Below are 25913 nucleotides of genomic sequence, written 5' to 3'. Positions count from 1 at the left end.
GTCCATCCGATACACGCTTGATCGAACGACGCTCCATCATTTTCCCCGATAGCCTTGCCTAAGAACCGTCCATCTTCCAAGCTTGATATCTCCTTCATTTCTCAACCAAATTAAGTGATTTTTTTTAAAATGCTTGTCTAGATATCCACACGGTTAAGATGCCATGAAATTAAGCCCAAGCAAATGGAGAATCAAAAGAAGCTCGGGAGGAGAAGAAGTTCAATACCTTGGCTTTGAGAAGGGAAGTTTCAATCAGAGATGCTCGACACGTTTGTTGAGGTCCAAGGAGGCTAAAGATTGAGCCTCTTACTGTCGTGTAAGGTCTAGGTATGAATTCAATCAAGCTCAATTTTAGGTATTGGTCTAGGGCTATGTTAGGGGCTCTTTCAGAGGGGTACTTGATAGAGCTTTGCTTTCTCTTGCAGTTATGAAGGTGTGGGCACAAGTAATTGGAGTTTGGTGGAGTTTTAAAGGATGTCATGTTTCTACCCTAATTTTGAAGCTCAAAATTATGGTTATACAGGAGAAATTAGGGCAATGGAGTGATTGGATTGCACTGTGGAGGTCTTAAGGAAGCTCAGGGAGTGATTTGGAGGTCTCTCTCTGAGAATATTTTAGCACCCCTCTCGTGGTCGTGGGGGGGAAGCTTTTTATAAAAATGGCTTATGGCTTGCTGCCATGGCTAATGAGGGGGTGAAAAGTGATGCTTAGGTGGAGGGCAGGGAGGCTCTAACATTTAATTTGGATGAGGTGGCCTCTAGGTTTGAATTGGGTTTGATTTCATGGGGTTGGCTCATTATTTTGTTGTTTTTCGACCACTAGGCCGACCAGCCAGGCCAGGGGAGGTGGCCAGAGGGCTCAGTCGTGGATTTGGTGTTTTCCGGCCGCTAGGCCATCCAGCCAGGCCGGAGGAGCTGGCTAGGAGGTCAGGTGAGCTAGGGGAATATGTCACAACAATTAAATGAAGTTCTGGAAAAAATATCCAAGGCTTAAGCAAATATGGAATCAAAATCCCTTGATTTAAGGAACCTTTGGTCCATGGCTTAGCTTAGGTGGTTTTACGGGGTTTAGCTTGGTCTCTAGGGTCCAACTAATGGTTGTGGAGTTATTAATTTGGTGGCTTTGGGGTGGTTAGGCTAATCTTAATTGATGGGTCCAATGTGGGTTGAAATGACCAAAACCTGGGTTTGGGCTAGGCTAGCTATATCAATTGACCCAATTTATTGATGCATTTGATGTATATGATTGTAATGAACATTTTTGGTGAAGGATTGAAATGATTTTGAGTTCAGTTGGAGGGTCAATTCGGAGGATTTTTGAAATTTGGTCAATTTGGGCATGTTGGGCTAGACTTTGGTCTATATTGGGATAATCTTCAAATTTGGCTCAATTTAATGGTCCAAATGATCAAGGGAGATGTTATAAATATTGTTCATGAAGTAATGGAATGGAAATTATGGGGCTTAGGCAATCAATTTTGTGGAATTTTGAGACATGGCCAATTTGGGGCAAATTCAGAGATTTTTGGATTTAGGTCAAAATTAAGTGAAATTAAGGCTTCCCCAAGGCCAATTGAAGATCAATTTTGATGTTTAGAAATGTTATGAAGAGTTTAATGTTCAAATTGGGACCAATGAAGTAGGCCATGGGGTTCAATTCGGTGGAATCAAGTCATGGGGCCAAAATTGGGGCTTTGATTTAGATCAAAATTGGGCTCAAATCATAGTCCAATTTGGCTTCAATTTGGATTAATGTTCACATCAAAGGTGAATTTAAGTTTAGAATTAAACTTTGGGGAATTATAGACCATATTGACGAACATTTGAGGCGGATTTGGGGAGATTGAGCCTTTAAAGGCAATTTTAGGGGTTTTGGTCCAAATGGTCAAAAATAGCCAAATTGGGTCATGTGGTAGTTGAGAAAAGCAAAATTAAGAATATTTGGAATATTTTGGAATTTTTGGACAATGTTTTGGTAATTTACCAAATTGTGGTGATTTTGTGTAATTTGTGTATTTTCAAGAGGTTTGAAATGATTTTTGAATAAATTTGGGTACTTTGGGTAAATTTGGAAAATTTGGCCAAATTTAGGGTTTCAAGGGTACTTGGTAATTTGGGGGAGTTTAAGAGGAAAAAATCAGGCTGAGTATTTTGGGTAAAATTGGGAACTAACCACTAAAAGTAAGCTATGGACCAATGGAAACCCCATTTGGGTCCTCTATGTACTGGTCTTAGCTAAACCCTAGCCTAGGGCTAGTAGGTTTAGACCATCTACATGAGTTTCCCAAAGGCTCAAGGGATCAAGTCAAGAAATTCTAGGTTTAGGGTAGCGAGTGAAGTGAGTGCCTTAGCTCTAGACCAACACCCAAGGTCAACCCTAAGGTCAAATAGCCCTATAGGAACTCTCCTTGAGCTCCCCCATAATGACCCCACCTACTAAGTGCTAGAGGTTAGGACCAATATGTGGAACTTCAAGTTGAGTAAAGAAGAGTTTAGAATTTCTAATGGTGATGGTGCCTTTTCCTATTTCTTTAAGAATAGTCAATAGGAAAGTCCTATGGCTAGACCCTAGGCTACTAAATAGAAAGAGTAAACCTCAACAAAAAGTGAGGTCTGAAGTCAACAGTAGCTGGATGTCGACACTATTTTAGGTGTGGAGTTGCCCTTTAGAAGCTGGTCGGCCGCCAGAATCAAAATCTTGTCGCCCGCTTCGAATGGACATTTAATTTACACAATATATATATATATATATATATATATAGTTTAGGAAAATATAAAATCAAAGTGACCCCATATATTTTATATTTTAAATGAAAGATCAATATACCTCAAACCTTGTATCTATCCCGAAAGATAAACACAAGACTTGAGGTGAGACTCGATCAAATAAACTAAGAAGTATATGACATCTGTTTGGTCTGCGAAACCATTTTATTTGCCAACAAGTTCCTCTAATTAATACAAAGAATTAAATTGAGTTTATATTAAGTTGAGTTCGGAAAAAGCTTCCTATAAGGGCAAGCCTTTATAGTTAATTACATCTTAGATAACCGCAGTCACTTAAGAAAATTATCAATAAATATCAGGGAATATTATCTTCAAAGAGGTCAAAAGGATGAGACTTTTCATCGAAATCGGACAAAGAGGTGTGAAAGGAGAACATCTTAAATTTGGAACATTTTTTTTTTAATCCAAAGAAAGAAGAACTAGGGGATGTCATAGATCCGGATGAGAACCTCGATGACTTCCCAAGCTATTCTTTTATTTGGCTTCGGTTTTGAAGAGAAATTATTTAAATGTTTCATCGTACCAATTTATTTAATTAAGGATTACATCAGTGTGAAACGATCATACAAATAGCCTGGAAGATGTGAGGGATGTGAGGGAGATGTGAGGGTTTAGGTTGTGATGAACGATAACCTCAGAATCCTAAGACGAGTTAGGGCTTATATTGTACAGCAGAGTTATACAAAAGCCTAATGAAAAGTTGAGAATTTATGTCGCATTAGACGGACAACCTCAAAATCCTATGGCTTGTTGTTTAATTCTAAGGGGAGATATGGTAGATCCTCTTGCTCTTGAAGATGGCCGTGCTACCAAAAATGCTAGCTCCAAGCTCCTCGCTGTGACGAGTTTAAGTTTTCTAATGTGTCAGGTTATAATGTCAAATCAGATGTTCCTATGGTTATGGTCAGTAAATGTTATGGCGCATATTAAGGTTATGATTCTACAGTTCCCTCCTTCCGGTACCACTATTTTTTATCGAATTCATTAGTCCAAATGAATTTACTAAACTCAACTTAATTAATTTTGCACTTTCATTTAGACCGTATGAAATCTCGTTAGCAACCGTAAGTTACCTCCTCCGAGGGATTCCCGATTATCAGATATAGACAACCTCCTCCGAGGGATTCCCGATTATCCGATATAGACATCTTATTTTAATTGCAATTGTTTTTTTGTGATGTTTGTGATTAAATTTTGAGTTGTCTTATATTTTGAATGTTGTGGCGGTGAATTTTACTTGGTTGATTTTAGTTTTGATTTTGGTTTTGTGGTTATCCTAGCAGTTTTGGTTTTCATGCAGGGTAATATCGTTGTTTAACATGCAATCTCGAGACAAGAAGTGCAGAAAGTTAAATGCATTAATTTAGAAGCGTACCTGTCGTTTTTTTTTTCGTTCCACCACCTGAAAGGTTAATATTCACAAAGCATGTATATAATTTTGTAGGGGATTTAAATTGCAGGAGTAGATGAAGGTTTAGCTACCGAACCCCAAGTTATGAGTTTATTGAGCCTTGGAAGATCTTAGTGGATTGTTTTAGAACAAAATATGACAAGTCCAATTTGCCCTTCAGAATGTCCAATAAATTTCAAAGTGCTCAAGGCATGACCCTAGATCACTTTGAATATCTCTTGAAATATTCCGAGTTCATTTTGGACTTATCATATTGTTCTATTAATCATCCAAGGTTGAAGTGTAATTACCTCGTTGCTCAGTGAAACTTGACAATTTAATTATCCCAAAGACAGAACACCCAGTTAATCAATTGATGTTTCATCTAAGAGTTATGTGAGTGGGTGCTCCTAAGGCAAGTTTAGGTTATTTAAGATTGTGGTGCCCGCAATTAAGGTCAGGATTGTAGTGTTTACAGAGATTAATCACCAATCATATCATCTTCTAAATCCAATCAATTGAGTTTAGACATTGAGCCTAGGTCACTACTAGGCCTTTAACAGTCATGACAGGTGGAATGGTGATTATCATATATATCCTTGTTGAATGATCCTAATATACAGTTTTTTTTTGTTATCTCTTTCATATAGTTTGTTAAGGAACTATCATGAATAAACATAATTTAATAATTTGTATTTTTGTTCTATAGTTATTAGTTATTTTTCTCTTGAACTAATTTAAAAAAAGAAATAATAACAATGACTTTTTTAAGTGCAAGCTTTCTTTCCAACAAGAAACCTCAAGTTTTCTTATGTAGGATTAATTCTGAGAGCTTTATAGCTACATCTACAGGATTACATCCTCTATGCTTTTAGAGCGCTTTAATAGAATAGTCTTGTGACTTTAATCTTGTCCTTAAGCCAAGTCTATTCTAATCTCAAACATAATTTTATGAGCTTTCTCTTACTTTGAATTTTTAGGTTATTAAGAAAATAGTCTTTAAAATTAGACAAAACCATCAAACATAATTTTTAATGATTTTTGAAAAGAAACTAAATTTCTATTGGATAAGTTTTATGAGTATCCATTTATTTGTTGAATATAGAAAGGAAGAAAAATATAAAAGAACAAAATTAAAAAGTTTTTATCTAAGGATATAAATTATTTAAGTCTTCCATTCTACTTTTGGGTACTTTCTTCCCACTTATAAGTTTGCAACTTATATGCTGTGGGTCTGACTTATTTTTGAATGATGTGAGGACCATTTCATGTGGGCTTTAATTTTAATTACTAAATGAAAAGATGCAATATAATTTTTTAATATTAAGCCTCTTAATTTAAGATGCTATCAACGATAGAGTTATAGTATTTTATTAGTTCTGCAAATCTTATCTTCTTCATGTTTCATTGAAGGATGGATTATTTAATGCTACAATAGGTTCGGTATGATTTTCATGCCTTCATCATTGTCGCATTCATCAATTTTTACTTCAAAAGTATGAGTAGTTAGCACATTTTAATTGCATAATTACTCAAATAATAATATAGCTTTAGCACCATAAGATAGAATATATAACATGCTGGCAGAAGTAAAAATGTTCATTGCCCACTGATAATAATAGTTTGGCCACCAATTTTTAGCAAATTTAAATCCCATACTTTCGGAGTTAATAACATTTATCATCTTTATTGGTGATGAGAAGCGTGTAACAACCATATATATAGCATGAAACAACTTCTATGTGGCATGCACTAGTATATATATTAGTTATATGCATCAAATCAAAGTTATTGATGTGACGTACATCGATGTTAAAGAATGGACAACATTACTATTGTCGTTAAGAACATGCATCAATCTTATTGGGAATGATATATGTCAATATTATTGGTAAGAACTTGAAGTCATTTTATTGGCATTGATATTCTTCAGCATTGTTGTTGAGGACACCATTGAACTTATTAATAATGATAAATATTGATGTTATTTGGTTGAATGTGAGAAATATCAAGTAACACTTGTCTTGTAATGAAAATTAGTTTATACTATTAAGCAGTAAGAGTAAGTAGATGATAATCGTTGGCAATTGTTGTATGATTTATCATCGAACAAAGCTCTAGACCTCCCTCATATGAAGAGAATTGTGATATTAAGAGATTTTGTAATTGACATATACTGACAAAAAGATTTTGTGATTCATATTGATGCATTTAATTCTTAATTGTTTTTTTTTTCTTTACGAAATTGGATTTATGAGCGTAGGATCAGCCCAAGGGGTTGTGGGTTTTTTTCTACCAATTATGTAGGATCAGCCCAAGGGGTTGTGGGTTTTTTTCTATCAATTATGGCTCTCCCTTCACCTCCCCATGGGGATGGTCTACAGGGTTCCCTTCACCTCCCCCATGGGGATGGTCTACAGGGTAGGGTTCATAACTACTCCTCTTACTACAGGACACTTACATAGCTGACACTTAGATACGGCTCTACCCAAACTTTTTTGGTTCATCCCAACATTACCCACTTGTCCGACAATTGCTAAGCAGTTTTTAGATATCAAACAGACCTCCCCAGATGGTAATCTTGATGTGGTCGATTTACCCTCTTTTGCAATCAGTTTCGTTACAACGTCTGCTGCTCTAGCTAATTGTCTACCTTTTTCAAGTGTGATTTCTATGTTATATATGGCAGTGCCTAAGGGCATATTGGTTAAAGTAGATTCTTTTTTTTATCAATCAAAACCCCTTCCCAAACTGTACAAGCTTCTTCCAAAGCATACAACTTTCTAGATGTATATGATGATATCTAGACGGATGGATCTTATATGTTCTATTAAGAGATTTTGTAATTGACATATGTTGACAAAATGATTTTGCGATTCATATTGACACATTTAATTCTTAATTATTTTTTATCTTTACGAAATTGGATTTATGAGCTCTTAGGCATATTGGATTCCAGTTGTCAAAATTTTTGCTTTGACTAATAAAGATAGAAAATTATAAAATTGTTTGATTCATTATTTAAGAGCTCAACTTAGTCATTTTGATCATGTAAAGTATTTTATTTATTGCCAGGTTCGTTTTATTTAACTATTTAATATTAATAAATAAATCCTAAATAACACTCAATTTAATTCGCAAAGATTTGTTATCGTGCTAATCATTTTTAAAATAATTTATAAGTCTACTCTTTTAAATTATAAAAATAAGTTTTAATTCAAATGCTAAATAGAAATATCCTTAATGAAAGACATGCTTTTTCTATTGAATAATACGCTTGTGATCTTTCCTCAAATTATAATCCTTCAAAATAATTTAATGATAATATTCTTCTTCTTAATTGCTATTTTCTAATAATTTTTTTTTAAAAGAATGATGGGACACGGGGTGGTGCTGGTGTCACTCCACTAAAACACAAATGGATTTAGGAGCCGTTTTAAGCATACCACCGATTCTCACATATATATTTTTTATCCAACACCTAGGCTTTAAATTTTACATTCATACAACCCAAATCGTCCATAAAACATCAAAAATATTATAAATTTAACTAATAATTAAATAAAATTAATGTTTAAATGTTAGATATGTAAATACATAAAAATTAAGTGATATGCATATAAATCTTCCATGGATTTAAGGAGAAAGAAGATGAAGAAAAGAATTTTTTATTTATTTTGCATGTTGAAAAAGAAGACCATAACAACTTCGATTACATAGAAACACATAAGGAGAGCAACAATTCAAGAGAAACACTTCTTCACCATACTCATTAAGATCGAAGTCTTGAACCACCACTTACTTCTTCACCACCGTTGCTAGCAACTTTCGTTGCTTCCCCGACGACACAATGGAGGCCCTGTATAATGCGCACGCTTGTGCCCACCCAACGCTTGTCCAGATTTGAACACTTTATTGCATTGATCACACGGATACGTTTCTACCACGGCAGCCCCAACAGCCGCCAACAATGGCAATGCGACCTTCTCCACCCCCGAGCCAACATTCATTTCCTCATTGCTATTATTTAACAGGCATTGGTTGATGCTTTGACTTCCCGACGGCAGCATTGGTGGTGCCAAAGTCTGACAAAGCATTTCGTGATAATTATCAGAATGATTCATCGTCATGACTTTCGTTGTTTTCCTCTGCCTCTCTATCTTGGAGCAAATCCATATCAATTTGCTGCGCTTTGCATCATCGATGTCAGTTTCGGAATTCGACCTTCTTAACGCCATGAGAATGCAAGCTGCTTTAACATCGGCATGCTTAGCTTGTTTGAAATTTGAAAAAGATGTTTTTCCGGCTCCATGGTTGCTTTCCCCATGAGTTCTAGAGGAAAATAACATTTCTCCTTTAATCAAACTGCAACGATCGTAGGATTCCTCCTGAGAGTAGCGATCTGTGAGAGAAGCAGCGGGGTAAGTGAATGAACTATTTCAAGATCAATCCTCTTCTTTTATAGATGAGCTTCATCCTCATATTAGAATAAATTAGGAAACTAGATCTGAACATAATCTGAATCAATCCAAAAATTAAATCAACTTGTTTTAATTTTGGAAACATTCTAAAAATACCAAATTAGCTTTTCGACTTCTCAGTTATTAAATTTGAATTTCATTTTGAACAATCATCTGGATAAGTCTTTCTGTTTTATCAAACTCTAACTAGAATACCGTGCTTATAAGTTTCGTTGGATGAAATAAATTTTGTCTAATGGAAACTTGTTTAAAAACTTTATTAAAGTTATTTATGTATAATTCATAATTTGCAAAATTAATCATTTGTGTTGGAGCTTAATCAAACGCAAAACAGAATTAACAATTGTTCTTTAGACATTTAATTATTTTTATGAAATTGGATTAAGTTATTTGATCATTTTGAATTCCAGGTATGAAATTATCGCCTTTCACTATTGAGTCTATAAAATTCATTAGTTAAGTATACCTTCAAGGCTCAACTAACAAGACTAAAATACTTTAAAATATATAATATTAAGAAAAAAAAATTAATTGATTACCTAATTTAATTCACAAACTAGTTTAACGAAAAGATGTTTCTACTACATTGTTTAAGAAAATGTAATTTATAAAAATTAGTTAGTTTATTAAATAATAATATGCCAAATTTACTATTGTTAAATTATTAATTAATCAAATAAATATCATCAAAGAGGAGGCATTCTCTTTTCGTTCCTCCGATTGTTGCGGTGACGTTGTCGAATGGAGCTCCATACCAGGTTTGTAGGATTCCTCCAGATAGTTATCTATAAGTGAGCGAATGTGAGTGAAGCATAGAAGTGAAGCAAGTGAGTTGAGAACTATTTCAAAACCGAGCCACCTATTTTATAAAGATGGAATTATCTTCATATTAGGATAAAATAGGAAACTAAATCTGAAATAGAATCTAAACCAATTAAAAAATAAATTCAACTTTGTTTTTATTTTAGAAACATTCTAAAAATATAAAATTAAGTTTTCTATTTCCGAGTTTATTAAATTCGAATTTCATCTCAAACTCCAAACTCTAATTAAAAGACCGTTATATAGTCTTGGTTGGATTAAAAGATCTACTTACCATTTAAAGGACTTGGCAAATTTTGCTCCTACTCCACTGCGAGGGAGTAAAAGCAAAATTCTTTCGCTATTAATAGCAAGGAAACGGGTCGCCGGAGAAGAGAAAACATAGACCGCGACTGAATTATGTAAAAGGTATTAATATAAAATATATTTAAGCCATTAAAATTTAATTATTTAGGATTAACATTATTTAAAATTTTGGAGCATTTACATTTCCAACGCCCAAACAAGCAAATTTAGATCAATTGCAATGTGGGTCTACAACGACTAAATTGGAATTACCTTTTCTCTGTTATTATAAATTAGTTATAAGGATATTGAGCTGAAATTTTTTAGAATTTTCATAATAATTTTCAATTATGAATCTCTAAACTAACCTCATGAAAGCATTCCTCTTATAGGTTGTCAAAAACAAATTAATTTATAAATTTAATTATTTTACCAGATAATGCAACACAAAAATGTATTTTAATTAAATTATTAGTAAATCATATAAATATCATCAAAACTAACATGCTTGCTTTCTAATTACAATTTTAATCTTTTTTATTGGGATAATTCCTTTTTTGGGATTCATCTGACTATCTTAGCCGTTAATGCATCCGACGTTATTTTTTTCATGTTGTAAATCCTTGAACAACAAACACATTTGATTTGAGAGAGAAAAAAAAAATGAAGAAACAAATTCTTTATTTATTTTACACATTTCAATGAAGAAACAAATTCTTTATTTATTTTACACATTCATGAGAAAGTAACTCTCATTGAATAGAAACACACAAGGGACAAACAAGAGAAGACTTTTGCTAGCTAATTAAGATCGATGTGGTGAACCAGCACTCTCTCAGCCACCGCTACAGCCGACAAGCTCCCATCTCTCCCCGGGCGGCACAGCGGAGGGCCAGTATAATGCGCACGTTTGTGCCCACCCAATGCCTGCCCAGAGCTGAAGCTTTTATCACACTTATCACACTGATGCATCTCAACCTCCATAGCCCCAACTTCTGCCATGATTTTCACTCCTTCATTGCTATTACTCGTCATGCGTTGGTCGACGCTGTGCTCATGTAAGGCCAGCATCGATGGTGTGAGTGAGACCATCCGACAAGTTATGTCCAAATTGTTATCGGAGTGCTTTGACACCGTTTCCTTCATCTTCTTCCTCCTCTCCCTCTCTATCTTGGCACAAACCCATCTAAGTTGGCCCAGTTTTGCGTCGTTGATGGCAGTTTCAGACTTCAACTGTCTCATCTCCAGGAGATTGCAGGCTGCTAAGACATCTTCGCCTTTCTTTGCTTGCCCCAAACGTAAAAGAGAGTGCTTTCCGACTCCCCTGTTACTTTTCCGATGAATTCTTAAGTGTCCAAACAAGGCTTTTGTGGAGGAAAAAGACATCTCACACTCAGTGCAATCATTGCAACTCAAAGAAGAAGAAGCATTCTTTTCGGATCGGTGAAGTTTGGTTCGAATTTTCAAGGAGATATCTTTCTTCTCAACAGATTCCAGCATTGGAGCCGATGACTGAAGCTCCATCTTAAGTACTTTCAGGTTCTCTTGTGTAGGATTAAATCTGAAAACTACGGGCTTCGTCGATGAACCATAACGAGATTGTTCCTCTGCTTTAATAGATCTATTTAATCTTTCTACAAGTATATATTTGGAAATTAGATCTTAAGAGAATCTGTTTTAATACAAAAATTAAATAAACTATCTTTTATGTTTGGAAACATTCTAAAATTATGAAATCAGGTTTCCGATTTCTTTGTTTCTTCAATTTTAATTTCATTTTCAAGAATTAATAGGATACTATTTTCTAAAAATAAAAATCTAATTAAACTGACTATTTAATGTATGTTTTTTTTTTGGATGAAATGTATTTCGTCCTACCGAAATACATACATATATTCCAACCGAAATTAAGACAAACATAAATACATATATTAAATTATTTTAGGTAATAGACTTGATTTAGAAGGGGATTATGAAAGTTTGTGGTTCTAATCAGTTATGATGAGGATTTGATAAAATGGAGCTATGTACATATAAAAAAAATTTTAAAAAAAATACTTGCTTGAACAAACCTTAAAGTATATTATTCCGGTTCTTATAGCCGTCCATTGTGTTTGTGAAAGCTTAATTTAAAATAGCTGTGAAGTTTGTGTTGAAATCTATATCTATAGATAGAGGACAATGCCACTTGGAAAATTTACATACCGAATACACAATTCTTATATATTTAAATATTTCACACCTAAAGTTTCATATTCACATACATACAATTCAATTCATATGTATTTACATATCTAACACCTAAACTTTCACTTTTCATTTATGCCACCCATATCTTCCATATTACAAAAAATTTTTTCCTTTGTTCAGTTCCTAAAAAGATAAAATATACTTTCTCATACATGGATACGGTGGCAAATACATATAAATTGAAGTTTTGGTGCTAGATACATAAACACATAGGAATTGAGTAATATATTTGTAAATCTTTCAAATCAATAAATAAATAAAAAAAAAAACTCAAGGAGCTTGACATATACCATATGATTCTACTGGTTCACCTTGCTTGCACAGTCTTTTGTTACTCTTATCTGTTTCTTTTATTGATTAATCTCTTACCGATTATGGTGTTAGATGGACAGTCTTACGCCAGTTGAAACCCTAACTAGAGTTCATAAATTTTGAGTTTTAACCTGGGTTGAAACTCTGCCTATATAAAGCAGAAGTCTGAAAAGAAATGGAAAATAATTTCTTATTGTTTGATGATGAAATTTGTTATCTTTAGGCCATAGATTTTAATCAGATACTTTTTTTTATTCTTTAATGGTAAATTTGCAAATGCATATGATCCTTTTGTGTTTACATATTTTACACTTAAATTTTTATGTTTACTTGTATAGTACTTGGGTACTCTCACAGAAGATGTTGTTGGGATGTCATTCTCATATTCTTGTTATTTTTGTGAATGCAAATATTTGAATGAATGCAAATATTTGAATTATTTTTGTGAATGCAAATATTTGAATTGTTGATATATTTATATGAATTATCGAATTGGCCTATAAGATTGGACGTATTGGGAAAAATTTTGATATATTTATATGAATTATCGAATTGGCCTATAAGATTGGACGTATTGGGGAAAATGGGCAATGATGCGAAAGACATCTAGTGCTAAGAAACGGGATAATAGAATAATATTTCTCCTGATCGAAGGACTTCGTGAGGGTGCATGATCCAAATTACTATTCACCAACACTTTGTAAGAAGCTAACATTGCTTTTCTAGACTGCTGGCAGCTCTAGCATAACAATGTGACTGACTCGTGGACCATCTGATTCGTAAAAATGCAAGTGTAATATAACTAAATTTTTTTTCTCGTGACACTAATATTTTTTTACTGCTAAGTACTTAAAATTTAACTTTATTTATATGTTTGATAAATTAAGAATTTTGGGGGTTACTTTCTACGGGCCCACTTGTTAGTCACATTGATTGGGTTAGGAGTTACCCTCCTTTAATTGTCTTGCTGGTAGCCTCTATCCAAGGTTGAACTTTATAAGCACAAATTACCGATGGTTGCCTACGGAAGTCCCTCTAGAATTGTTAGGGCCACATGTTCTGAGTGTGAGCCCACCCTTAGCTTAAACTCTCATAACCAGTTTTGATCTTTCATATATTACTACATAATTTCATATGTTTGCAATTTTCTTTTCCTGAAATGTCATCGAAGGTGACAGGTACGTACTGCCACTTTCTTTTTACCGCACTTTCTTTTTTATTGTACTTTACTGTATTTATTTTGTTTATATATCCAACATTATTATTTTGTTAATTACTATGCTTCTTGCTTGTGAAAAAATCCCTAGAGAAGAAAACATAGGACACAAGCCTAAGATGAAAAATTTATTTATTTCCTTGTTAAAAGCCCTAGGTTAGCAGACGTAGACATATTCTTAGGAGGAAGTACTACAACAAAAATTATTGTCTTAACGATAACAACAAATCAGCACCTCAAAATCTATCTTCTAAAACCAAAACACTAAAATAAAGAACCTGGAAGGAGTTGTTCACAGAATGAGCTACGATGATACAAGCAAGCGAGGGACAACTTCAGATGAAGATCAAGACAAAACATGAAGCGAAGGATGAACCTCAACTAACTTTCCATAGCCTTAAACAACATGAACCTCAACTAACTTTCCTAGGCTATTTGAATGATTCGAATATTGTGCAAGTGTAAGCCCTAAATTTGAATAAATAGCAAGAGTAAACATTGAATAATATCATTGCCAAAATGCTTAGCCAAACCATATGATTGTTTGAAAAATTATTGAGGTTCTCATGGTCTGTAATAATATCCTACTTTTCGCTCCTTTGGTGACCAAAATAATTGTTCATACTTAAGTCATTCCAACTTGATTTTCTTATGAACAATCGTGAAAACTAAATTTCAAATTTTTGAAAGCAAAACCTCGATTTTAATTGAGAGTTTTATTGTGTAACTTTAGTTAATTATGATGTAATTAAATATAGGGATTTGCTCCTATAGGAGAATTATTAACCCAGATAATCTAATCCCTGTTTAATCTTTTATATTAGATAGAAGAATTATCGGTCATAATGAGTCTTGGCTTGGAAGCTAAGTCGATTTAAATTGCGCTTGTTAAATTCTACCAAATTTTCACTAAACCTAATGATTTAGTTGAAAGTTAATTTAACTATAGTTAAATATGTCGGGAAAGATCAAGTTATGAAAATAACCTCCCTTTGCACTGAAGTAAGTATTTTGTGCAAGAATAAAACACTTATAATATACATTGTAATTAGTGTCAAAAAGAAGCATTCCTCGTCTTTACCTTGTTTTGAGTGCATAAAAAGTTTGGTTTAATTAGGTAGGTGTTTCTGTCTGTTACCCTAGAAAACTCTAAGTTACCCCTATCAGAACTTATCTCCCTAACTATTTCCACTGCCCTATGAACTACTTTTCCTTCACCCAATAGTGTAATGGGGTTTCTACTAGTTGTTTAAGTCATAGTTCTCTTTGATCATTATAGATTCTCAACAGGTTTTAACATACCAATTGACTATATTGATAAGTAAAGGAAACATGAAGTAAAAAACGATCACAATAATAAATAAAAACTTATTCTAAATGTATCCAAATATCCTACACATACAACTACTACTACATTAAAAGAGAAAATTGAAAATGAACTACTCACAATGCATCAAGAAGACACAACAATCCATTATATTATAAAAAAGGAATTCATACACAATGAGTTTACAATTAGTATAAGACATTATAAAATGAAATATTTATCTTTGTCCTTGAGAAAAGAAGTGAAAACCCTCCTCAAATGAACTAGAAGTATTCCTTGCACTGGTTATGTGTGTACTATTTAAAATAAAGTAAACTTTATTTTGGAAATATTAAGAGAGTCTTACAGTTATATAAAAAGAAGGGATTGAGACTTTATGAAAATTCTTTTTCAAACCTAATATGCATTTATAAGTAAGATATGTATTAGATTTTTAACTTTAAGAAGATGATGGTGAAATTTAAAATCATTAAAGGTTATCCAAATATAGTAATCCTCACATGAAAAAGAAAAAAGAAAAGAAAAAAAAGAAAAAAAAGCATATATATATATATATATATTTATTTATTTATTTATATAGTGTGTGTGTGTTTGTGTGAGGAGAAGCTTTAGAAAATGCCTAATAAAAAATTGGCTTCATCTGAATCAACTTAAGGAAAGAGTCTTAAATACATTTAAATACATTTCTAAGCTTATATTAAAGTATTAACATCTTTACTAATGAAGTTCTTTTTCATATACTGCTTCTAAGCATCCTTAATTTGACGAATTACAATTATTCTTGAAATAAATAGGAAACAAAAACTCTTATAATTATGTACTAGAAAATCTTATATCTTTAGTTTTAACTTAAATTATTAAAATTTTTTCTAAAGTCTTAATATTGTCTTTATGGAACAAAAACTATAGAAGTTTTTAAGTGATGCTCACTATCTTAAGTTATATTTTTTATGTAGTAAAAGTGTTACTTGAGGGCAAGTAAGAGTTAAGTTTAGGGGGATTTTGATACACAAAAAAAAATTCAATTTTTCATATGTATTTAAGGCTTATATTTGATGATATTGCATTTTAAAGAAAGATATTTTCATGTTTTCTTACAGGTATACTAAGTCTAGGCATTCAGAGCTTAAATAATGCAAAAAGTACGAAATCTGGAGTCAAAAGTGACGTTTTCCAAATATTGAACTAACACCTAGGCGCCAAAATACAGAGAAGATGGCGCCTAGGCGCTAAAGACTGTTATTTTTATAAATGCATTGAATTTGGACAAATTTTAAAGAGGTGCATTTGGAGACTCTTGGGAAATTAGTCCCTACAATTTAAATGAGTGTTTTTATGTCAGAAAAAGTTGCATGTGTTGATTGTAAAGGTGTGAGACGTGAGTTTTAAGTTGGTAGAGAGTGTTGCAAGTGTCTCAAAGATTTATAAGAGGAGAGGGAAAGTGAGAGATTCTTCTTCTTTACATTTCTAAGAGAGATTTGAGTGATATTGTAAAGAGAAAAAGAGATTCAAAAGAACTTCAAGGGATTTTCTTGGGGAAGTGATCGAGTTAAGTGTTTTACTTTTATTTCTTGTTTTGTATATATATATATATATATATATATATATATAATGATTTGTTGTATATTCCTCATGAATTCTAAGTAGATTTCTTTGTCTTTCTCCCTACAAAGAGAAATGTTTATGCAAAAAATCAAGTTGTTGTGCAATATTTTAATTTCATATTTTTTATGATTCAAACTTCATTTATTTTTCGATCTGGGTAATTGATTGTTAAAACTTGAGGGCTATGCTTTCCACAACAAAGTAAGGGGTCACATTTGATTTTATAGATGAGAATGTAATACAGAAGGTCGAGTGCAAATAAATAGAGAAATATTCATTGATGGGCGTAAAATTGGAGATTTTACCGTGATATAATGAAATCTCCAATTTGGTGTAGCGTTTGGAAACTAATGTGAGATGTTAGCCCTCAAGCGAGGGGAACGTGGGAACATTGGACTGAGAGTCAGTATCTTCCCAGCCTAACTGTGGATTTAGGGAATAAGCACTAGATTAGCCAATGTTCTTTATCACTTGTAAAATGATAAATAATATAATTGCTCCTATTTGACACAATATAATTTTCTTCAATTTTATAATTCATTGATTATAATTTCGTTGTAAGGGGAATGATGCTTTTTTAAATTTGAACTCTTCGTCACAAAACTTAGTTTAGTTTTAGTAAATTTAGCTTGAATTTTAGAGTTTAGTGTAGTAAACATAGTTTAGTTAGTGACATTAAACAAATTTTGACCTGTTTTCTTACTTAAGTTTTCTATAGTTTAAATATTATGCTTTTGCATGATTTTCCAAACAAAATTTAACATCCCTGTGGGATTGATGCTCAAGACTCCATTAGAGTCCTTTATAACTTGAGCGATACATATACTTGTGTTTGCAACCTAGTGACACTTTAAAATTGAAAGTAAACCTTAATTCTCTAGGAGTGACAGCTTTAGATATTTTAAAGGAGAAAACTTATTGTACTGAAGAAGTTTTTATTGTGGTTAATTTACATATTTTTTATTATGATTATCTTGTGTGTTGTGTGTTGTGTGTTGAAAAGCATTTATAACGCATAATAAAACTCCACATCACTTCCATAAACCCTCCCTACCCACCTCCCTCTCTCTCATATCGCCTGAATCCATCGCATAACTTTCCCTTTTGCTCCGCTCTTACTTGAAATCATTGAGAAAGAACGAAGATAGATGAAAATGTAAGTTTGAGAACAGCGAGATATAAATGACAAGATTACCTAAAAATAATTATAAAAATTTTCGGGAAGAAAATTAGCTTTAAAAAGATATATAAGCTTAAGAAAATAAATAAAGAAGTTGACCTGAGAACACAGGTTTGAAGATGCAACATAAACCTACGTTTCATTAAAGGAAACCAATAATGCCAGGGAATTATCTCCTCTCAAAAATAAAAAATAAGGAATTCATCATTCACCCATCAAGCGATTCATATTAAAATAAATAAATAAGAAATTTTTAATCTCTATGATGGGATGAAGCCTAATAAAATATTCCGAGACCACAATCTCTGAACCAGTGCACAATCATTGAAGCCCGCAACCTATATTTATATTTAGCACCAACCAATTTACAGATCAGATCCATGAACATTAGATTCCGTCTCTTTCTCCTTTCAAAGGATTATTATATGGAAGACTGTGTTCCTCTTTAGCTCTTTCTTCTGTCTCCATTGCTGCTACTGCTCCCCGTTTGATTGATGCTCCAGCAACTTTTATGTTTGAAGTTTGAATGCCCTCTCTTTTCCCATGCTTCTGTAGCTGCTGCACTTCGTATTTGCTCTTTTCCATCCATCTTTTGATGGCGCAAAAGCTCTCATGAAAATGCTGTGACTTTCTTGTTGGTGGTGCTTTTGCTTTGTTTTCTCTTCTTCAGCAAGATCAAATTTTGTCTTTGCTTCTTCCATGGAAGAATCATCTCCCCCCGAAGCTCTGAAAGAAATTCAGACGATTTCCTCTGAATTAAATCCAAAGCCATTAACAATCAAAACATCAAACCCTGCTTCGGAAGGCTTTATTGGCAGTATTTCTGCTCCAATCTCTCCTTCCATATCCATTACTCCTCACCTCAACTCACCATCTCCTCCTTCCTCAGCCTTTGTTTCTGCATTGCAGTCTCCTTATATTTCTCCAAGAGCAGTAGAACCACCAAAACAATCGATAGAAACGCATACTACGACCACCACTACAAACACAACTCCAACAACAGTGACATCAAATCCGTCACCTATCTCCTTCTCCGGCGACGACAACCGGAGCACATCCAACACTCCTTCAGAGAGGTATGACTTTACTGAGCGAATAGAACAAAGGCCTAAGTTCTCCGATGCTGCTGCTCCCAGGATATCCTTCTCCTTCCCAGCCCCAAGAGTCCCCTTCACAAAAGGATTTAGTTCTCCTTGCGCCAATGCGAAGCTTAGGAGCTGTGACGTCTACATTGGATTCCACGGCCAGAGCCAAAACTTGGTTAGATTCTGCAAATGGCTCAAATCAGAGCTTGAACTTCAGGGCGTTGCTTCCTTTGTGGCCGATCGAGCAAAGTACTCTGATAGTCAGAGCCATGAGATCGCTGATAGAATCATTTGTTCAGCAACTTATGGCATTGTTGTTGTGACAGCGTCTAGCTTTCTCAATCCTCCGACTGTAGAAGAAATAAGGTTTTTTGCTCAGAAGAAGAATCTCATCCCTCTGTTATTCAATACGGAGCTTTCAGAGATCAGTAGTTTGGTTGAAGGCAGATTAGAGGTTAAAGACTGTAGAGATGCTTTTGAAGGATTGGTAACGGGCGATGAATTCAAGCTCGAAGCGAATGATGGCAACTGGAGAAGTTGCGTGATGAAAACTGTGACAATATTGAGGTTGAAACTTGCAAGGAAGAGCTTAGAAGAGAAAGAGAGAGATAATGGAGTAGAGGAGCTGCCATTTCCACAAAACCGATTTTTTGTAGGGAGGGAGAAAGAGCTGACTGAGATTGAAGCTGCATTTTTCGGAAAAGCTGAACCAGAAATCGAGTACCCAAAACCGGTTATCACCAGTGGCGGCGGATTAAGTGATGGTTTTGCTGACGAGGAAAGCGATTCAATCCGAAGCAATGGCAGATACATCTGTTTGGAGATGAGAAAATCGAAAGAGCCTACATTGGAATCTTGGGTTGAGCCTGTAGTGGATCTTGGCTCCAAGGGAAGAAGCCTTCAGCGCCAGCGATCGAAGCATAAGAAATCTCGAAGCGGAGGCAAAGGTTATGGAAACTCAAATGTTGTATGCATCAATGGTGTTTCAGGAATAGGAAAAACAGAGCTAGCTTTGGAGTTTGCTTACAGATACTTTCAAAGATACAAGATGGTTCTTTGGGTTGGTGGAGAGGCAAGATATTTCAGGCAGAACTTACTGAACTTGTCAACAAGTTTAGGTTTGGATGTCAGCGCTGAGGCAGAGAAGGAGAAGGGGAGAATCAAAAGCTTTGACGAGCAGGAATTCGACACGTTTCAGCGAGTGAAGAAGGAATTGTTCAGGGATGTGCCATTCCTGTTAGTAATCGACAATCTCGAGACTGAAAGGGAGTGGTGGGAGGGCAAGGGCCTACATGATTTGATTCCAAGAAATACTGGAGCAACTCATGTAATAATTACAACTCAACTATCCAAAGTCTTGAACTCTGATCCAATTCAGCTGCCGCCGCTTTCAGTGGCAGATTCATTGGTGCTACTCAGAGGGAGGAGGAAGAATGATTATTTTTCTGAGGAGCTTGAGATTCTCGGAAACTTTGCCGAAAGATTGGGGAGGTTGTGCTTTGGACTGTGGCTGATTGGTTCACTGCTATCTGAACTAAAGATGTCACCATCTGCGCTATACGAAGCCATTGACAGAATCTCCCTCAATGAGATCTCCTTCTCTTTGATTGATGATGAATTTCTGCAAAACAATCTCTTCCTCGTGAAGACACTAGCTTTCAGCTTTGCGGTACTGGAAAACGCTAAAGGAAGGCAAAGGCTAGCACTGAGAATGATTCTCTCTGGTGCTTGGCTTGCTCCAGCTCCAGTGTCATCAGAATTGCTCGCAGCCGCCGCTGAGAAGAAAAACGGGTTCCATGACTGGGGAAAGTCCCTTCCTTCATCCTTATGCTGCTGCTTGTCCTCGCAGTGGAGTTGAATCCGCACTCATGCTTGCCAAGCTAGGCCTGGCCAGGAGAACCACAACGCAGCCAGGTTGCTACATCCAACTCCACCCAATCACCCAACTTTTTGCTAGGAAACAAGGTGGTGCACTACCTGCTAAGTCCGCAGTGCTTGGAGTGAGGAAGTTGGGGATCACCACATCAAACACCAGCCATCTTTGGGCTTCCGCGTTCCTCCTGTTTGGATTCAAGTCCGAGCACCCACTTGTTCAACTCAAGGCGTCCGACATCGTACTGTTCATAAAAAAGATAGCTATTCCACTGGCACTTCAATCTTTCGTGACATTTTCAAGGTGCAATTCAGCATTGGAGCTGCTGAAAGTGAGCACGAATGTGCTTGAGGAGGTGGAGAAGTCTTTTGTGTCGCAAATTGAGGACTGGAGCCATGGACCTCTGTGCTGGAACAAGAGGTTGCTGGCTAACCAGAGAGTGAATGAGTTTGTTTGGCAGGAGGTGACATTGCTCAAGTCTGTGTTGCTTGAGACTAGAGCAAAGCTGCTGTTGAGGGGAGGGCATTTTGACAGTGGTGAGGAGCTATGCAGGACTTGTATTAGTATCAGGACTGTAATGCTTGGCCATAATCATGCACAAACTTTGGCGGCTCAGGAGACATTAGCAAAGCTGGTCAGATACAGGAGCAAGATTTAGTGTTTTTTATTCTAGCATTTGAAAATGGATATGAGGAAATTTTCTGCAGTTGGAACATCCAGATTTATGAGTTGCTGGACCTTGTTCTGAAATTTTTGTTGTCTAGTTTTGTACTCAAGTTTGCAGGTGTATATGTATGCAGAGATTATTATGTTAAGTCTATTTCAAATTTTTATAATTCGGTCATTACAATAAAAAATATAACTACAGCAAATAATCTACTAATTAAATGTGCAAATTTATAATGGCAGGGGATGGATATATGAGAATAAATTCGGGTTTTTATATATCAATCATTCAAAACTTTAAATATAACATTTTAGCTACTTAAACTTAAAATTTATATTTTAACCACATTATTACATTATATTTAAAGATTTAGTGGTTTTTGGGTGATTGATACGTAAAAACCCCAATAAATTAATACAAATAAGCATTAAAATAGTGCATGAACATTTATAATTATTAAATTCTACCAGTTTGAAATCCCTTTGGTTAATTGAGTTGTAATCTAAGAATTTGTTTGGGTTTATTTTTTGCTTTTTGTTTTTTGTTTTCTTTTTCTTTTTTGGCTTTTATTTTATTTTTAAAACAAGTTTGTTTATTTTATTCTTATTTTTAAGTTTTTATTTTGGGAAATTTACATATATATACCACACAATCCTCATACATTTACATATCTAACACATTAAGATATTTACATTCGTATCACATTGGTGTCGTAAACTTATGCATGAAAATGTGTATTTAATTTTTAAGAAGATAGTGATGATGATTATTTTTATGTGATGTTAAAGACAAAGCGGTATGCTTGTAAATATAAATGTTTAAGTGTTGGACATATAAATACATAAATAATATGTGGTATGTATGTAAATGTCCCTTTTATTTTTTGAAACTCATAAACTTATTTTTAAAAATACTCAAAACACCCAAATATTGTTTCGAGTGCTCTAAAGAAAACTAGCCATGTCATAATACACAAAATATGTTTCATTTTAAATGAAAATATAAACAAAACGAAACAAATAAAAGCAAATATTAAAAATCAAAATCAAAAGTGATCTGAAATTGCCCTAAATAATTGAGTTATGACTTGAACGCCCAATTTGACTGAGCTATTCCATCAGTCTGTTATTCCATCATCCTAGACTTGCAGTTATAAGTCCAACATAGTTGGCTTCCTCAAATGTGTGGAAAAACATTCACATAAGCATGTCTACGGCAAGAGTGTGGTATGTATGTAAATGCCCCTTTTATGTTTTGCTTGAAAATACTGATAAACTTATATAATTACCCAAAACTCTATCTATTAAGGACACCCAAGCTTTATACAAAAAGCTTTACCAATATATGCTTGGCTTATGTTCTTAGACTAAGATATCAAATCAAAAAAATTGAATTTTGGAGGTGACCTAATGACTGTAAGCCAAAAATAAAATTCAATATCTAGTTTATAAATATAAATTAAAGAATAAAATACACATTACAATAACCTAAGATTAAGAGGGTGAGAAGGTTTTCTTGGGGAAGAACTCGACGAGCAAGGGAGCGAGACATCCAATTTCCTACGTTGAAGATAAGCTTCATCCTAGGTCGGGGCCGGAAGACCACTAGAGCATCGCCAGAGCGTGGGCTTCTCTCCTACTGTCAGGAGAGCATCATTCGGAACAAAAGCTCAGGATGTCGATCAGTCATTTTTTACGACTTAGCCCTTAAACCTTTGCATTTTTTCTTCCATAGCTAGCCCTAAGAGTATCTTAGGTTGGTGTCGTGAGTTCGACCACCCACATGGGTTGAGCATGGCAGGTCGTGTCGGCCGATCCGTTCCCTTTGTGTTGGTCATTGCTTTTCTAGAGAAAGCCTTAAGGTAGGAATCTAGTGCATGGCCAAAACCCTTTATGGAGCTGAGCTACTTCCTCTGTAATTCCTAGACCCGAATTCTAGAGGGTTGGAGTTTTTATCTCCCTTTGCTTTGGTCCTCCCCAACCTTTCTTGGAGAGGTTGGGTGTTTGGATTTCATAAAGTGAGAACAACTTTGTAGCTAGCTTGCATTGCAAAATCATGAGGGTTTATGAAATGGGAAAAGCTTTGTAGCTAGTTTATTTCAAAATGTTGTGGAGAGTTTTTCCTTCGGAGACTCGGAGGTAAAACTCCTCACACACCTCGCCAAAGTAGAAGATAGTCATGTTACACAACTAAGTGCTAACCCTAGGTGTCCTATTGATCCCTGATGCAATATATGCGTGCTTAATGTGTAATTTTTTTAATTTCAGTTAACAAATAATTTTCATTTTTCTCCACAATTCAATTTTACACACTATGGATACTACGCAAGTGTACGTATCATTTCAAGTAATATAGGTCTTTCTCTTAATCCCCAAGTATCGATCCCACGGGGAAGGAAAAACTCTTTTTATCGACTTAGTAAAAATCTACTTCAATTATAGATAACTTTTATAGGAATTAATGTATTTGTATAAAAAAGTATCTTATACCAAAAAAGTTATATTTATAAACTTAACGGAAATGCTAAACTTTTCTAAACTAAATTTATGTAGAAAAGTTCAAATTGTATGAAAAACCATTCTCATTGCAATGAGATTTTAATCAGTGTAGGAATCAAATATTTATAAATTGAAATATAGTTTTGTAACAAATGCATACATATTCTTTTCCCTCTTCCGAGTGCATGAAGAATATTGACTAACCCAAAGTTAAGTTCCTAAATCATTGGTTATGCTGAGTAGGTTCTAGCCTGCCACCCTAGAGTACCCATGTAAGCCCTCAGCTAGAGCTAACCTAGCCTTAAGTTCCAAACCCTAGATCAAATTGGAAGGTTCTAGTTTGTCACCATAAAATCACCAATTTACACCTATCAAATCTTATCTCCTTATCTATCTGCATTCACCCTAAGATTACTTTTTATTCGTTCTAAAGGTTAGTGTGGTAATTCCAATTGAGGAAAATAATAGCCCTCACGGGTCATTACGTTTTCATAATATGTTTTAACTTATGAATTGACCAAATTGCATAACTAAATGAAGCATGAAGTATTATACCATCACAAATAAAGGCAATTTTAAATAATTCTAATTCTACAAATTATTATTTCTCATCACAATGAGAACTATAAGGAAAACTACTCAGTTTACATGACGAAATTACAACAACACAGGAATTGATATTTAATCGCAGGTTTACATAATAAAGTTTAGTAAAAATCAAACAAAAATATAAAACACTTATCTCAAACACCTCCCAAAGCAATTCTCTTAAAGTTACTTTAAGGAATTCTATAACTCTCCTTCCAATCACACCCAAGGTTTTCTGCTTGAGACTAGAGCAAAGTTGCTGTTGAGGGGAGGGCATTTTGACAGTGGTGAGGAGCTATGCAGAACTTGTATTAGTATCAGGGTTGTAATGCTTGGCCATGATCATGCACAAACTTTGTTGGCTCAGGAGACATTGTTTAGGTCAAATGGTGAAAGTAGTGATGGTTGTGAGAGTTGTGATTGGGTATAAACTTTGATCAGCAGTTCTAGAGTGGAGTATTTTTTTGGTTGTAAGGCCTTAAATATAAAATTTGTTTGAACAAAAATAAATTGATAATCATTGTCCCATGCAAATTTATTAACATAAATTAAATTGTGAAAAATATTACGAGCTCGAAATAGTGGAGATAGAGTAAGCTTACGACGGGGAGTTGGAAGAATACCATTTTCAATGTGTGTAGTTTTAGTATTTGGGTCATTGCTAACAACCATTGATCTGAACTTGTGTAGGACGTAGGTTGGTGTAGATTATCCAAATGTAGTTTTAAAAGAGATGTTGCTTCCGTATCCAACACCCAATTATTGGGCTGAGAGGAAAGCTGACTTGTGACAGTAATTGATTAAGAAGAAGGGTTGGATTTATATTATAGGTTCGACCTACACCAACACATGTTGGCTGAGTGGCCTCTTTTGTGATAAATTTGACATATGACTATGGGTTTTCTTTTGGTTTGATTGTTATTAGTTTGTTTTGATGTAGTAGAGTTAGGCTTGCTAACAGTTTTCTGTGTTCTGAAAATTGTTCTTATTGCGGTTAGACAGTAAAGCTATGTGATGCATATTCTTTTTGAATTTATTTTCTATGTCGCATTCTTCACTTTGGACAAGTGCATAAAAGTCTTCAAGAAATGTAGGATGTAGTTATGTTCTTATTGTAGTTTTGAAGCCTTGATATGAGGGAGGAAGTACATTTAATTTGTAGAGGATATAACCACAATATGATCAACTAGGTACTTTGTTTTAGTAGGATATTGGTTCATCATACCTGCCCTCATAGTTATGTTATTTAATTCATTTTTTAGTTGAATTACTCGAGAATGATTAATTTCCTAAAATTGTTAGGCAAGGTTGTTCCATATGTCGGCAGTATAGTCAAGATGAAGGATATGGGAGAGAATTGATGAAGAAATGGTAAATAATATTGCTTTTGTGAGGTTTTGATCGGTAAAATGTTAAAGATCATACTCTTGATCTTGAGGGAGGGGGAATGTTGCAATCTAAAAAAGATTCAAATCCAATACTTGTGAGTAACATCGAGATTTAAATTTACCATCCCAGATAGTTGTCTTGAGTTCGAGGAGTGGTAGC

General features: G+C 34.4%; 3 protein-coding genes across 3 annotated transcripts; 1 reads left to right on the top strand and 2 right to left on the bottom strand.

Moving 5' to 3' along the window:
• Nucleotides 1-7994: 7994 nt before the first annotated feature.
• Nucleotides 7995-8525, bottom strand: LOC110036792 (zinc finger protein ZAT10-like). The gene has a single exon (XM_020741320.1). It carries the CDS (start codon nucleotides 8523-8525, stop codon nucleotides 7995-7997), a length of 531 nt encoding a protein of 176 aa, XP_020596979.1.
• A 2040-nt stretch (nucleotides 8526-10565) lies between these two features.
• Nucleotides 10566-11288, bottom strand: LOC110036791 (zinc finger protein ZAT1-like). The gene has a single exon (XM_020741319.1). The coding sequence runs from the start codon at nucleotides 11286-11288 to the stop codon at nucleotides 10566-10568; it is 723 nt and encodes a 240-aa protein (XP_020596978.1).
• Nucleotides 11289-17935: 6647 nt separating this feature from the next.
• LOC110036790 lies at nucleotides 17936-21449 on the top strand. The gene is given in 2 exon segments (XM_020741318.1): nucleotides 17936-20575; nucleotides 20577-21449. Coding segments are annotated over 2 exon segments (2916 nt in total). The 5' UTR covers nucleotides 17936-18353; the 3' UTR covers nucleotides 21271-21449.
• Nucleotides 21450-25913: the final 4464 nt, after the last annotated feature.

The sequence above is a fragment of the Phalaenopsis equestris genome, unplaced genomic scaffold, assembly GCF_001263595.1.
Source record: "Phalaenopsis equestris unplaced genomic scaffold, ASM126359v1 Scaffold210921, whole genome shotgun sequence".
Lineage (NCBI taxonomy): Eukaryota > Viridiplantae > Streptophyta > Magnoliopsida > Asparagales > Orchidaceae > Phalaenopsis > Phalaenopsis equestris.
The sequence above is the reverse complement of the archived record's forward strand: the minus strand, read 5'-3'. Positions and strand labels throughout refer to the sequence as shown.